Source organism: Microcebus murinus, chromosome 2 (assembly GCF_040939455.1).
Source record: "Microcebus murinus isolate Inina chromosome 2, M.murinus_Inina_mat1.0, whole genome shotgun sequence".
NCBI lineage: Eukaryota > Metazoa > Chordata > Mammalia > Primates > Cheirogaleidae > Microcebus > Microcebus murinus.
In genome coordinates this window covers 19,720,052-19,733,134 of record NC_134105.1, presented here as the reverse complement: position 1 = coordinate 19,733,134, position 13,083 = coordinate 19,720,052, and the positions used below count along the sequence as shown (strand labels likewise).

Sequence of the window (13,083 nt, the reverse complement as noted above, 5' to 3'; positions counted from 1 at the left end):
CCAAGTTCTAAAAGTTATTGACATGATTCCTGCAAGTTCAAATCCCACAATTTTGCCTAATAAAGTATTTTATATGACTAATTTATCCCTAATAATAGGACATTCATTTTATAGGAAGATAGTCTATATGTGCTCTGATCATCAATTAAAGTTGTTTATGAAAGAGATAGAGATGCTTCTCTTGCCACCTACTAGGGACACGGAGATATATTTCTCCACATCTGGTTTGCCTGGATCCTGGTCGGTGAAGGTGAACTAGGCCATGCAACTGAAATGGTCCTGGGACAAGGATGGTGCTTGATGCCAGTTGTTCATTTACAGGTAGCTTTTGAGAATGGCTGCCTCTCATTTCACCGGGCTCACAGCTGTTGCTGATGTAATTAAAGATCTAGACACTCAGATAGCTGTAAGTAAGGTCCTTGAGACCAGTGTGGGCAGAACTTAGTGAATGTGCTTCTGATCCTGATGACATCAAAGCTGATGTCCACAGAGTCAACCACATGGCTCTAAGATTTAGGAGCCTTGGCTGCTCCAGGCTAGGGTCTCTGCATGTACTTTAAGATTGCTAACACTTACAGAAAGATTGCTTGTGATCATAAAGAAGAGCTTACTTTTAACAATTGCTAGAAATTGTGTTTATTGGACATAGCCCTGACATAGACTTGAGTATGTTTTGAAATGCCAAAATGAACAAGTCTGTTTTCTTAATCTTTGTGACTGAGTTTTTAAGTATGTGATTGTGCCATAACTTATTTGAATTTAACATTATTTGTTACTTAAAAAATAATGCATGTAGTACGTAAGTATTCTATTTTTATAAAGTCCTAAAAATTGTCTTAATCCAGTTTATTTTTGTACATAAGATTCCTTATTTCATTTACTTTCTTATTTCAATTTTATGGACTATTCGTTTAGCTTTTGGAGAAGAGATGGTTTCTAAATATCATGTTAGATCAATGAACATTTTTTTTTTTTTTTTTTTTTTTGAGACAGAGTCTCACTCTGTTGCCCGGGCTAGAGTGCCGTGGCATCAGCCTAGCTCACAGTAACCTCAAACTCCTGGGCTCAAGCGATCCTTCTACCTCAGCCTCCCAAGTAGCTACAGGCATGCGCCACCAGGCCTGGCTAATTTTTTCTATATATTTTTAGTTGTCCAATTAATTTATTTCTATTTTTAGTAGAGATGGGGTCTCCCTCTTGCTTAGGCTGGTTTCGAACTCCTGACCTTGAGGTCAACCTCCGGCCTTGGCTTCCCAGAGTGCTAGGATTACAGGCATGAGCCACCACGCCTGGCCTGAACATTCTTTATTTCTTCCATTTTTAATATGTAGCTATCAAATGATCACCATTCAGATTTACTGAAGACCCCGCAAAGTCTGGCAAACCTCATATCATTTTACTTTTGAAACGCATCCTTTATTACAGGTGCTTGTAGAGCTAATGCTTGTGTTTTCCTTCTCCAGTTGATTGGCCTTGGTCCTCACAGCTCCAAAAAGAAACAGGATCTTGATAAGCTCTATGAGTTGAAGTCCAAAGCCCGGCAGATTATGAACCAGTTTGGCCCCTCTGCCCTAATCAACCTCTCCAATTTCTCATCCATAAAACCGGAACCAGCCAGCACCCCTCCACAAGGCTCCATGGCTAATACCACTACAGTGGTAAAGATACCAGGCACGCCTGGAACAGGAGGTCGTCTTAGCCCTGAAAACAATCAGGTATTGTCCTCTTATTCTCTGCTGTCTTTAGGCAGCTCTTATCTATTATTTCAACCAGTAATGCCTTGAGAGATGTCTGTCTCAGATGCTGCCTCTTCTTGTCAGCTGAAAAAGGTCTTTTCCTTTCTCTGGAATTCTAGCATTGTTTTTGTTTTTTTTTTGTTTTATTACATTTTATTTATTTATTTATTTTGAGACAGAGTCTCGCTTTGTTGCCCAGGCTAGAATGAGTGCTGTGGTGTCAGCCTAGCTCACAGCAACCTCAAACTCCCAGGCTCAAGCAGTCCTGCTGCCTCAGCCTCCCAAGTAACTGGAATTACAGGCATGCGCCACCATGCCCGGCTAATTTTTTTTCTATATATATTAGTTAGCCAATTAATTTCTTTCTATTTATAGTAGAGACGGGGTCTGGCTCTTGCTCAGGATGGTTTTGAACTCCTGACCTCGAGTAATCCTCCAGCCTCGGCCTCCCAGTGTGCTAGGATTACAGGCGAGAGCCACCGTGCCCAGCCTGTTTTTTGTTTTAAATACAAATAGAGAATTTATTTGGGCCAAAGTTGAGGACTATAACCTGGGAGACAGAGATTCAAGTTGCCCTGAATATTTGCTCCTTTAACATTATTTATTGAATTATCATATACAGTATTTATCAGTTTTTACTCTGTGTTGTATATGGTTGTGTGTATGCATATATACATACATACATACACAGACATATATACTTACACAATACTTTGCCTATGACAGGTATTTTATATATATGTTAGCTATATAGTTGATAAATAAAATAATAAAAAATGGGTTTGTTATTCCTATAATAAAAGCACTCTTGCCTCTAGTCATTCCCTTTTCTGGGTCGTCCAATTGCTGCCATTATTAATTTTATGCAGTGATTCTAAAATCTGCTCCTCTCTTACCCATGATCCTGATTCTGGCCTCCAGAGCCATAAGAAAGAAGGACAATCCTTTGACTTGGGTCTTGTAGGCTGGGTAGAATAGATAAGTTAACAGTATTTCAAGGGGATGAGTGGAGAGATGAACAAAGGTGGATTGGGGAAGGTTGAGCAGATAGACCGGAAACCAGCCTGTGCTGAACATGGAGTCTGCTGGAGAAGAGGAGGATTTAAAATTGTATAGCTAGGATTACAGCAAAACATAGTACACTAGTACATTTCCTTTGGAATTTTTAGGCAATAGACAATCTTTGCAGATACTTAGTAGAGGGGTAAGAGTAACATAATAACAGTAGTATGTTTTAGGATTAACTTGGCAGTAAGGGGATAAGAGTACTCCTGGGCTTAAGCCATCCTACTGCCTCAGCCTCCCGAGTAGCTGGGACTACAGGCATGTGCCACCATGCCCAGCTAATTTTTTTGTATATATATTTTTAGTTGGTCAATTAATTTCTTTCTATTTTTAGTAGGTCTCAGTCAGGCTGGTTTCGAACTCCTGACCTCGAGCAATCTGCTTCCCTCGGCCTCCCAGAGTGCTAGGATTACAGGCATGAACCACCATGCCCGGCTAACAGGCAAATTTATAAATATGCACAATGATAAAAGGGTGCATAAGATTCAGTAGAGGCCAAAGAAGGAAGTAAGTGGTTACTCTTACCTGGGTGGGCTAGGAAAGGCATCAGAAAGAGGCATTATGAGCTGAGCACTTAGGAAAAAGGGAGGAAGAACATATCCAAAGGCAAGAGGCATGGTGCAATTTGTGATGGACAGGGAATTGCAGTTGCTTAATGTGGAGGGAAGGTGAGGCACAGTGAGAAAAGGAGATGAGGCTAAAATAAACTGACAGTTGGATGCTCGCCTGTCTTCCAGACTGCTCTTTCTGCCTTTCCTTAGGCTTTTTTTTTTTCATGATTTGTTCCTCAAATCACATTTTTTCCCTTTTTTTGGCCACATGACTAGGCTACTTCTTTCTTGAGAGTGTAGTCTTACAGCAATACAACCAGGGATGCCAGACTGAACTCTTTGGAAAGTAGAAACTAAACCCAACAATTTGATAGCCTTTCTTCATTATGGGGTAATGAGTTGTTTTATTTCCTTACTATGTGGCTGAAAAATTTTCTCTCAACTAACTTTAGGTATTGACCAAGAAGAAATTGCAGGACTTAGTAAGAGAAGTGGATCCTAATGAGCAGTTGGATGAAGATGTGGAGGAGGTAAGGTGGGGTTGGCTATCCCAGAGACTCTGTTCCTGAGAACTCATATAACATAGTGGTTAATAATACAGATTTCAGGCCGGGCGTGGTGGCTCACGCCTATAATCCTAGCACTCTGGGAGGCCGAGGCAGGCAGATTGTTTGAGCTCAGGAGCTCGAGACCAGTCTGAGCAAGAGCAAGACCCCGTCTCTACTAAAAAAAAAAAAAATAGAAATTATCTGGACAACTAAAAAAATAAATAAATAACAATACACACACACACACACACACACACACACACACATATATATATATATATATTTAGCCAGGCATGGTGGTGCCTGCCTGTAGTCCCAGCTACTTGGGAGACTGAGGCAGAAGGATTGATTGAGCCCAGGAGTTTGAGGTCACAGTGAGCTAGGCTGACACGATGGCTTTCTACCCTGGGCAACAGAGTGAGACTCTGTCTCAAAAAAAAAAAAGGGTGGTACATATTTCAAGTCAGGGGTGGTGGCTCATGCCTGTAATCCTGGCACTTTGGGAGGCTGAGACAGGAGAATCAATTGAGCCTAGGAGTTTGAGGCTGCAGTGAACTATGATCACATTACTGCACTCCAACCTACACGACAGACTGAGACCCTGTCTCAAAAAAATAAAACACACAGACTTTAGAGGCAGACAAATCTGAACTTGAATCTTGGCCTTGCCACTTACTAGCTGTGGTGACAAGTTGCTCACGCTTTTTGAAACTCAGCTTCCTCCTGTGTTGGTAGGGTATGAAATTATTTACCCATAGGGTTATTTTTTTTTTGAGACAGAGTCTCACTATGTTGCCCGGGCCAGAGTGCCGTAGTGTCAGCCAAGCTCACAGCAACCTCAAACTCCTGGGCTCAAGCCATCCTCCTGCCTCAGCCTCCTGAGTAGCTGGGACTACAGGCATGCGCCACCATGCCCAGCTAATTTTTTCTATATATATTAGTTGGCCAGGCCGGGCGTGGTGGCTCACGCCTATAATCTTGCACTCTGGGAGGCCGAAGTGGGCGGATCGCTCGAGGTCAGGAGTTCGAAACAAGCCTGAGCAAGAGCGAGACCCCATCTCTACTATAAATAGAAATAAATTAATTGGCAAACTAATATATATACAAAAAATCAGCCGGGCATGGTGATGCATGCCTGTAGTCCCAGCTACTCGGGAGGCTGAGGTAGTAGGATCGCTTGAGCTCAGGAGTTTGAGGGTGCTGTGAGCTAGGCTGACACCACGGCACTCACTCTAGCCTAGGCAACAAAGCGAGATTCTGTCTCAAAAAAAAAAAAAAAGAACAACAACAACAAAAAAATATATTCGTTGGCCAATTAATTTCTTTCTATATAGTAGAGACAGGGTCTCGCTCTTAGGCTGGTTTCGAACTCCTGATCTCAAGCAATCTGCCTGCCCCGGCCTCCCAGAGTGTTAGGATTACAGGCGTGAGCCACTGTACCCGGCCTTAATTTACTCTTTTTTATTTATTACTTCTCCTTGTGCCTTTTCCTGCTTTCACTATCAGCTCTGATATACATCTATCAGATATTTTCCAAATGGAAAACTAATCTATTGACTTGAGTTTTCTTTTGTCTTGTTTTTTACCCTGGGTATTTCATTCCCAGAAACCTCCATCCTCTTTTGTTCTGATTAATTTGCACTTGCACAAACTCTTCCTCGGTCTTTTAGCTCTTTCCCTGTGTTGGATCTCTTGTTTCTAGGATCCCAGGTCATCTTCTTAATTGACTCCCTTTTTTGTTATAGCTCATTTTTTGTTACTTCTTGAGAAAATATAGATGGGAGGTGAGTGTCTGAAAATATCTACATGCTAACTTCACACTTAATTTTTAGTTTAGCTGGGTTTAGAATTCTATTTTGGTAATTGTTTTTTGAATTGTAAAGGCATTGCTTCCAGTGTCTTCTAAAATTTCCTGTTAAGAAATCTTATGCTATTCTAATTCCAGTTCCTTTAGGATCTTCTCTTTTCTTGTTCTGGATTTTATATAATGGGCCTTGGTATGTTTCTTTTTTCATTCACTATGCTGAGTTCTTGGAGGCACCTGTTATTCTAGAGGCTTGGCACGCCTTGATTATGAGATGATTTTGTACATTAGTTTTGCTTTTATTTTTAGTTTTTTTTGCCTTTACGTTGGAATATTTAATGACAGGGAAAGGAATGACAGGTTACAAAATAGTATAAGATCATTGTTATTTTTATTTTTTTAACCAGAGGGAAAATATTTGCCCTCATGTGTGTCTCTGTGTGTGTGTGTATGTGTGTGTTGTAACAGCTTTATTGAGATATAACTCACATACCATAAAATTCACCTATTTTAATAATATAGTTTTTAGTGGTCTTTAATATATTTACAGAGGTGTACAACTATCACCACAATCAATTTGCATTATTATTTTCATTACTCCAAAAAGAAACCCATACTTATTAGCAGTTACTCCCCATTGTCCCTCCAACCCCCTCAGCCCTAGGCAACTATAATCTTTCTATCTCTATAGATTTGCCTATTCTGGACATTTCGAATAAATGGAATCATATAATATTTGGTCTTTTGTGACTGGCTTCTTTCACTTAGCGTAATGTTTTCAAAGTTCATCCATGCGGTAGCACATATACCAGTACTTCATTCCTTTTTATGGCCAAATAATATTCCATTGTATATATGCATCACATTTTCTTTATCCATTCATCAGTTGATTGATGTCTGGTTGTTTCCACTTTATGACCATTCTGAATAATGTTTTGTTCTGCTTTTAAAAGATGGGGTCTTGCTCTGTTGCCCAGGCTGGAGTATAGTGGCATCATTATAGCTCTCTGTAGTCTCCAACTCCTGGGCTCAAATGATCCTCCTGTCTCAGCCTCTCCTGAGTAGCTTGAACTACAGGCATGCACCACCACTCCTGGCTTATTTTTTTGTAGAGATGGGGTCTTGCTGTGTTGCTCAGGCTGGTCTCAAACTCCCATCCTCAAGTGATCCTCCTACTTTGACCTCCCAAAATAGTAGGATTATAGCTGTGAGCCACTGTGCCTAGCCTAATTGGTCCTATTTATTCAAGCCATTCTGTTTTTATTTTATGGTTGTCATATCTTATCTCTGTTTCTGAGGATATTAAATTTTTGATATTTTCTTCTTTCCCTTGCATTGTCTGCTTCCTCTGGGTCTCTTTTTTCCCTTTGGTTTATTTCTTTTTACTGCAAGAGACTTTCTTCAAATGTCTGCTGATCCCAACTATCCATTGTTGAACAATGAGCCACTAAAAAGCTGATTTGAAGCACAACTGATGGGCTCGGCCCAGTGATATGTGGGTAAATGTTTAATAGCCAACTCTTTGGGGAAAAAGGCCCTGATTTGCAGCATTTAATGATTTCTATGGTGTAAATATTCCCACTGTGCCCTATTTTAAGCTACCAACATGACATCACTTAATGCAAAATTGAGAAGAGAGATACATTATTGACTTTCATGAGCTGGTCTCAGCTGGCTACTGCATATCACTGGCTTCATTTCAGAATAATTTGTCCGCAAGTCAACCTTCCTCTTGGGAGATTTCCTAAATGTCAGTGTCTGTAAGTCCCTTTTTTTCTGTCACCCAGGCTGGCATACAGTGGCACAATCATAGCTCACTGCAGTCTTGAACTCCTGGGCTCAAGTGATCTTCCTGCCTCAACCTCCCAAGTAGCTTGGACCATAGGCATGGGCCACTATGCCTGGCTAATTTTTAAATTTTTTGTCTTGCTATATTGCACAGGCTGGTCTCAAACTCCTGACCTCAAATGATCCTCCCACCTTGGCCTCCCAAAGTGCTGGAATTATAGGTGTGAATCACCATGCTCAGCCTCTCTCTATTACCTCCTTAAAAAATTTACTTTAAAAGTTTCTGGGAATCTCTTGTCCATTAAGGTTTTCTCTTCTATTCTCCTTTCTTTGGGAATTTATATGTCTTCTTTTCTTTTACTGTTACTTTAATGGGTTTAGGGAGGGAGAAGAGATCATTTTTAGAGTTAATCTGCCATGTTTAATCAGAAATCTTTTCTCTTGTCTTGTCTTGTCTTGTCTTGTCTTGTCTTGTCTTGTCTTGTCTTGTCTCATTCTGTTGCCCTGGGTAGAGTGCAGTGACATTATCATAGTTTACTGCAGCCTCAAACTCTTGGGCTCAAGCGATTCTCCTGCTTCAGCCTCCCGAGTAGCTGGGATTATAGGTGTGCCCCACAACAGCCAGCTAATTTTTCTATTTTTAGTAGAGATAGGGTCTCGCTCTTGCTCAGACTGGTCTTCAACTCCTCAGCTCAAGTAATCCTCCCACCTCAGCCTCCCAAAGTACTAGGACTATAGGGATGAGCCACCACTCTGGCCAGAAATCTTTTCTTTTGATGGTGTCTCTTTGGTTCCCATGGGAAAAATGATGATGAGTTAATGGTTCAGCAGAGCAAGGAGTATCCCTAGGTATGGTTGTCAGTTTAGGAAGCCATGGGGAATAAATATTAGTCAATAGATTAATCAAAATTTCAATTTTTTCATGTGGACTTTTTTTCTCTAGAATTCTGATCTTGCTTTTCACACAATCCAGAAATAATTGACAATGAAGCAAGAAGAACTCAGGATTTGGACTCAGAACCCTTGAGGTTGAAGCCTGGTTCCACTGCTTTCTAGTTACATGGCCATGAGCAAAATAGGTTTCTCTGAGTCTTCATCTTCCTCTATAGAATAAGAATAAAATCCTTGTTCCATTTTCTTCACATGATTATTGTTAAGGACTAAGTGAGATTATGGAAATAAAAGTGCTTTTAAGAGACTGTGAAAGTAGCAGTGCCCGGTGGCTCACACCTGTAACCCTAGTACTCTGTGAGGCCAAGGTTTAGAGTTCAAGGTTGCTTGAGGTCAGGAGTTTGAGACCAGCCTGAGCAAGAGTAAGACCCCGTATCTACCAAAAATAGAAAAAAGTAGCCGGGTGTGGTGGCATGTGCCTGTAATCCCAGCTATTTGGGAGGCTGAGACAAGAAGAATCACATGAGCCCAGGAGTTTGAGCTTGCTGTGAACTAGGCTGACGCCACAGTACTGTAGCCCAGGTGACATGACACAGCAAGACTCTGACTCAAAAAAACAAACAAAAAACCACTCTGGGAGGCCGAGGCGGGCGGATCGCTCAAGCTCAGGAGTTCGAAACCAGCCTGAGCAAGAGCAAGACCCCATCTCTACTAAAAAATAGAAAGAAATTAATTGGCCAACTAAAAATATATATGGAAAAAATTAGCTGGGCATGGTGGCACATGCCTGTAGTCCCAACTACTCGGGAGGCTGAGGCAGAAGGATTGCTTAAGCCCAGGAGTTTGAGGTTGCTGTGAACTAGGCTGATGCCACGGGCACTCTAGCCCCAGCAACAGAGTGAGACTCTGTCTCAAAAAAAAAGAGAAAGTGAGTGAGGAATTGTGATGATTCAGTTTTGTTTTCCAACCTAATTCAGAAGAAAATATAGGGAGCAGGTAGGGATTGGGTTAGCTGATTCCTGCTGGGTAGAATGGTACATTGTCAGAACCTCTGAAGATACATCCTTAGTACAGTGTGAGCTGTACTCAACCTGCGTAATGATTCTATTGTCTTCCTCATTCCTCAACCCCACCTTAGCCCAAATGCTGATTCTAGGCCTTCTACTAGAAATTCTGACTAAATATGTAATTCAGGCAGAAACAGTTGTCCCACATCAAGAGGCTACCCTACCAGTGTCATGGTGACTCTCCCCACTTTGTCTTTCCCAGATGCTACTGCAGATTGCTGATGATTTTATTGAGAGTGTGGTGACAGCAGCCTGCCAGCTTGCTCGGCATCGCAAGTCCAGCACCTTGGAGGTCAAAGATGTCCAGTTGCATTTAGGTATGCAATCTTCTTTCTTTCTGAAGTATCTGCACCATGCACATGACTGGTTTTTGTTTTTGTTTTTGTTTTTTTCTTTGAGACAGAATCTCGCTTTGTTGCCCAGGCTAGAGTGAGTACCGTGGCGTCAGCCTAGCTCACAGCAACCTCAAACTCCTGGACTCAAGCGATCCTACTGCCTCAGCTCCCAAGTAGCTGGGACTATAGGCATGCGCCACCCTGCCCGGCTGATTTTTTCTATATATATCAGTTGGCCAATTAATTTCTTTCTATTTATAGTAGAGACGGGGTTTCGCTCTTGCTCAGGCTGGTTTCGAACTCCTGACCTTGAGCAATCCACTGGCCTCAGCCTCCCAGAGTGCTAGGATTACAGGTGTGAGCCACCACTCCCGCCCTCATGACTGTTTTTTCAGGACTGCCAGGGGAAAGTGTAGTCAGAGGAACCTTCATGCCAGGACCAGACTTTTGGGCACTGGGATTTATGTATTCATTTGACAGCAACACTAAAGAAAGAAGAGTAATCCATCCATGGCAGGGAGAATGAGCCCAGGCATTAGATTGGAAGCCAGATTTTGCCACTCTCCAACGATTTTAGTTTATCTTCCTACTCAACTTCTCTTAGAGCCAATTTCCTCCTTTGTAAAGTGAAGATCATAATATCCTCCTTAGAGGGTAATTGTGAGAATTATAGATTATGTTTGTAAAGTGATTGACACAGGGCCTGGCACCAAGTAAGAGCTTAGTAAATGTAGCTACTATTACCCCTATTCAAATAAAACTGTTCCTCAGTGTTCTCTTTCAGTTTTAAATCTATTTATGCATTTTCTCTAAGAAAATAATAATAATGAATAATAATGTACATATAATTTTATATGTATGCTATTCCACTTAACAGATACTGCATTTCACTTAATAGACACTAAATTTGAGCTTGGACTTTTCTGGGAGATACTCATCTAACACTAGTATGCAGCTATGCTCATCACTATACCACCAGCGCTGCTCTAGTCATGTCACATTGATAACCATAATCACTTGGAAATGAATAAGCCCCCCACTGTACTGACCACAATGTGATCAAAAGAAAGAGAACAGACTATAACTACAAAGACAGTTAAGCCAAGGGAATGAGATAGAAGATAATAATGGATTCCATGCAGAGCAACTCATGATTGATTTTTGGTTTTTTTTTGAAGACAGAATCTCATTCTTGCCCAGGCTAGAGTGTCGTGGTGTCAGCCTAGCTCACAGCAACCTCAAACTCCTGGGCTCAAGCGATCCTTCTGCCTCACCCTCCTGAGTTGCTGGGACTACAGGCATGTGCCACCATGCCCAGCTAATTTTTTCTATATACTTTTATTTATGTATTTATTTTTTTGAGACAGAATCTTGCTTTGTTGCCAAGGCTAGAGTGAGTGCCATGGCATCAACCTAGGTCACAGCAACCTCCAACTCCTGGGCTCAAGCAATCCTACTGCCTCAGCCTCCCAAGTAGCTGGGAATAGAGGCATGCGCCACCATGTCCAGCTAATTTTTTTTTCTATATATATATTTTAGTTGGCCAATTAATTTCTTTGTATTTATAGTAGAGATGGGGTCTCGCTCTTGCTCAGGCTGGTTTCGAACTCCTGACCTCGAGCAATCCACCCGCCTTGGCCTCCCAGAGTGCTAGGATTACGGGTGTAAGCCACCGTGCCCGGCCTATATACTTTTAGTTGCCCAGCTAATTTCTTTGTATTTTTAGTAGAGGTAGGGTCTTGCTTTTGCTCAGGCTGGTCTCGAACTCCTGAGCTCAAACAATCTGCTCGCCTTGGCTTCCCAAAGTGCTAAGATTACAGGCATGAGCCACTGTGCCCATGATCCACTTTTTGTTGACTGTAAACTTCAATTCCCAGAGGATAATCTTAAGGTCACTTTCAAGTACTGGCAACATATATTATTCGCAGAAAGTTTCAGACATTTTTGTTTTTAACGAAATATTAGAGGAGAGTTGTATATGAAGTTATTCTAGAAACAAACATGAATCATTCATTCACACAATATTCACTATGCATTAGACATAAAGTGTAACTATGAAATCACTAATATTCAATTTTACTTAAGTAGGTAATGTTCCTGGGACAAAACAAATTTTGCCAAAAAATCCTATTTTCAATGCTTTAGGAATACCGATAAGGAGCGATAAAGGAGTCCCCATGTAAATCTTTTTGAATAGTGACTTATTCCCTAATAATAATAAATTCCCTAATAATGTGGAGGCATAATTTTTTAGTATTGGGTATTCTTAAAGTACAGTATGCTTATATTTGTGGATTTAGAGGGCTATGTAGTTATGTTAGTTATTGACAGAGCAGAATAAACAGAGTCCCTGTCTTCTGGGAAATTCTAGTGACAATCTTACAGGGATTATAATATCCAGGGGCCCCGGAGCATGGAGCTGGGCGTGGACAAACCTGTATCTATATCCATATGTAAATATTTATTCCAGGCTCTAGGCTAAACACTCTACATGTATTATGTCATCAAATGCCCCAGCCATCTGCGAGGTGGTTATTACTGTTGTTATTACCATGGAAAAGATGAAGAAGCTAAGTTCCTGAGTCATACAGCCCCACAGTGAAGCAACAGAGCTAGGCTTTGGCCCTTAATTCCAGAATCTAGAATGTTTTGTGTCTGTAGGCTTTCTTTAGGTTTGAGAGGGGTTACTTTGAGCCTAGGAGTAAAATAACTGAAGAAAGAAATGACTTTTGTTTTCTGTCAACTAGCTAAGCTACATGGAGCCATAAAGGCTCAGCATTCACAGCTTTGATTAATTTGCCTCCCACTTTTTTGTGTAAGAAGCTTTAATTATGTCCTTTAAAACTGTGGCAGAGCCACATGTAATGTCCCCATTTGGAGGATTAGTGTTAGGACAGTTGATCCCGGCTTCATCCTCCCCAACTCTTGTCTGAGGGTTACACTGCACTCCTGACACTGCCTTCCCGGTACCCTTATCTCTGTGCTGGCTTGTTTTTTGCAGAGCGCCAGTGGAACATGTGGATCCCAGGATTTGGCTCTGAAGAAATCCGACCCTATAAAAAAGCTTGCACCACAGAAGCTCACAAACAGGTGAGGGGTCACCAGAGCCCTGAGCTACATCTCAAAAGAGGTGCACACAGCTAGTTACTAGGGGCCTCACTTCTTCCACACAGCAAGCTTCACTCTCTGTACCAAAGGTCAGAGAGGGCAGGAGGCAGCAGCAGTCATGAGAGATCCTTGGTGCTGGCTGTTCCCACATGGGGTCTCAGTTTTTTCTCTCAACTGTGATGGGCATCAC

The 13,083-nt window shown here is 41.5% G+C and overlaps 1 protein-coding gene across 5 annotated transcripts in view; it reads left to right on the top strand.

Annotated features, from left to right (window-relative positions):
- Nucleotides 1-13,083, top strand: part of TAF12 (TATA-box binding protein associated factor 12) — a 28,071-nt gene that overhangs the window by 12,574 nt on the left and 2,414 nt on the right. For 3 of the 5 annotated variants that reach the window (XM_012750559.3, XM_012750558.3, XM_075995838.1), the window contains 4 exons: nucleotides 1,464-1,715; nucleotides 3,805-3,882; nucleotides 9,653-9,767; nucleotides 12,787-12,875. In XM_012750559.3, the coding sequence (XP_012606013.2) occupies nucleotides 1,548-1,715; nucleotides 3,805-3,882; nucleotides 9,653-9,767; nucleotides 12,787-12,875 (450 nt within the window). In that variant the 5' untranslated portion in view covers nucleotides 1,464-1,547. Of the gene's footprint in view, nucleotides 1-302; nucleotides 407-1,463; nucleotides 1,716-3,804; nucleotides 3,883-9,652; nucleotides 9,768-12,786; nucleotides 12,876-13,083 lie in introns of those variants that run through there. The other 2 variants (XM_012750557.2, XM_075995824.1) reach the window with 2 other exon arrangements.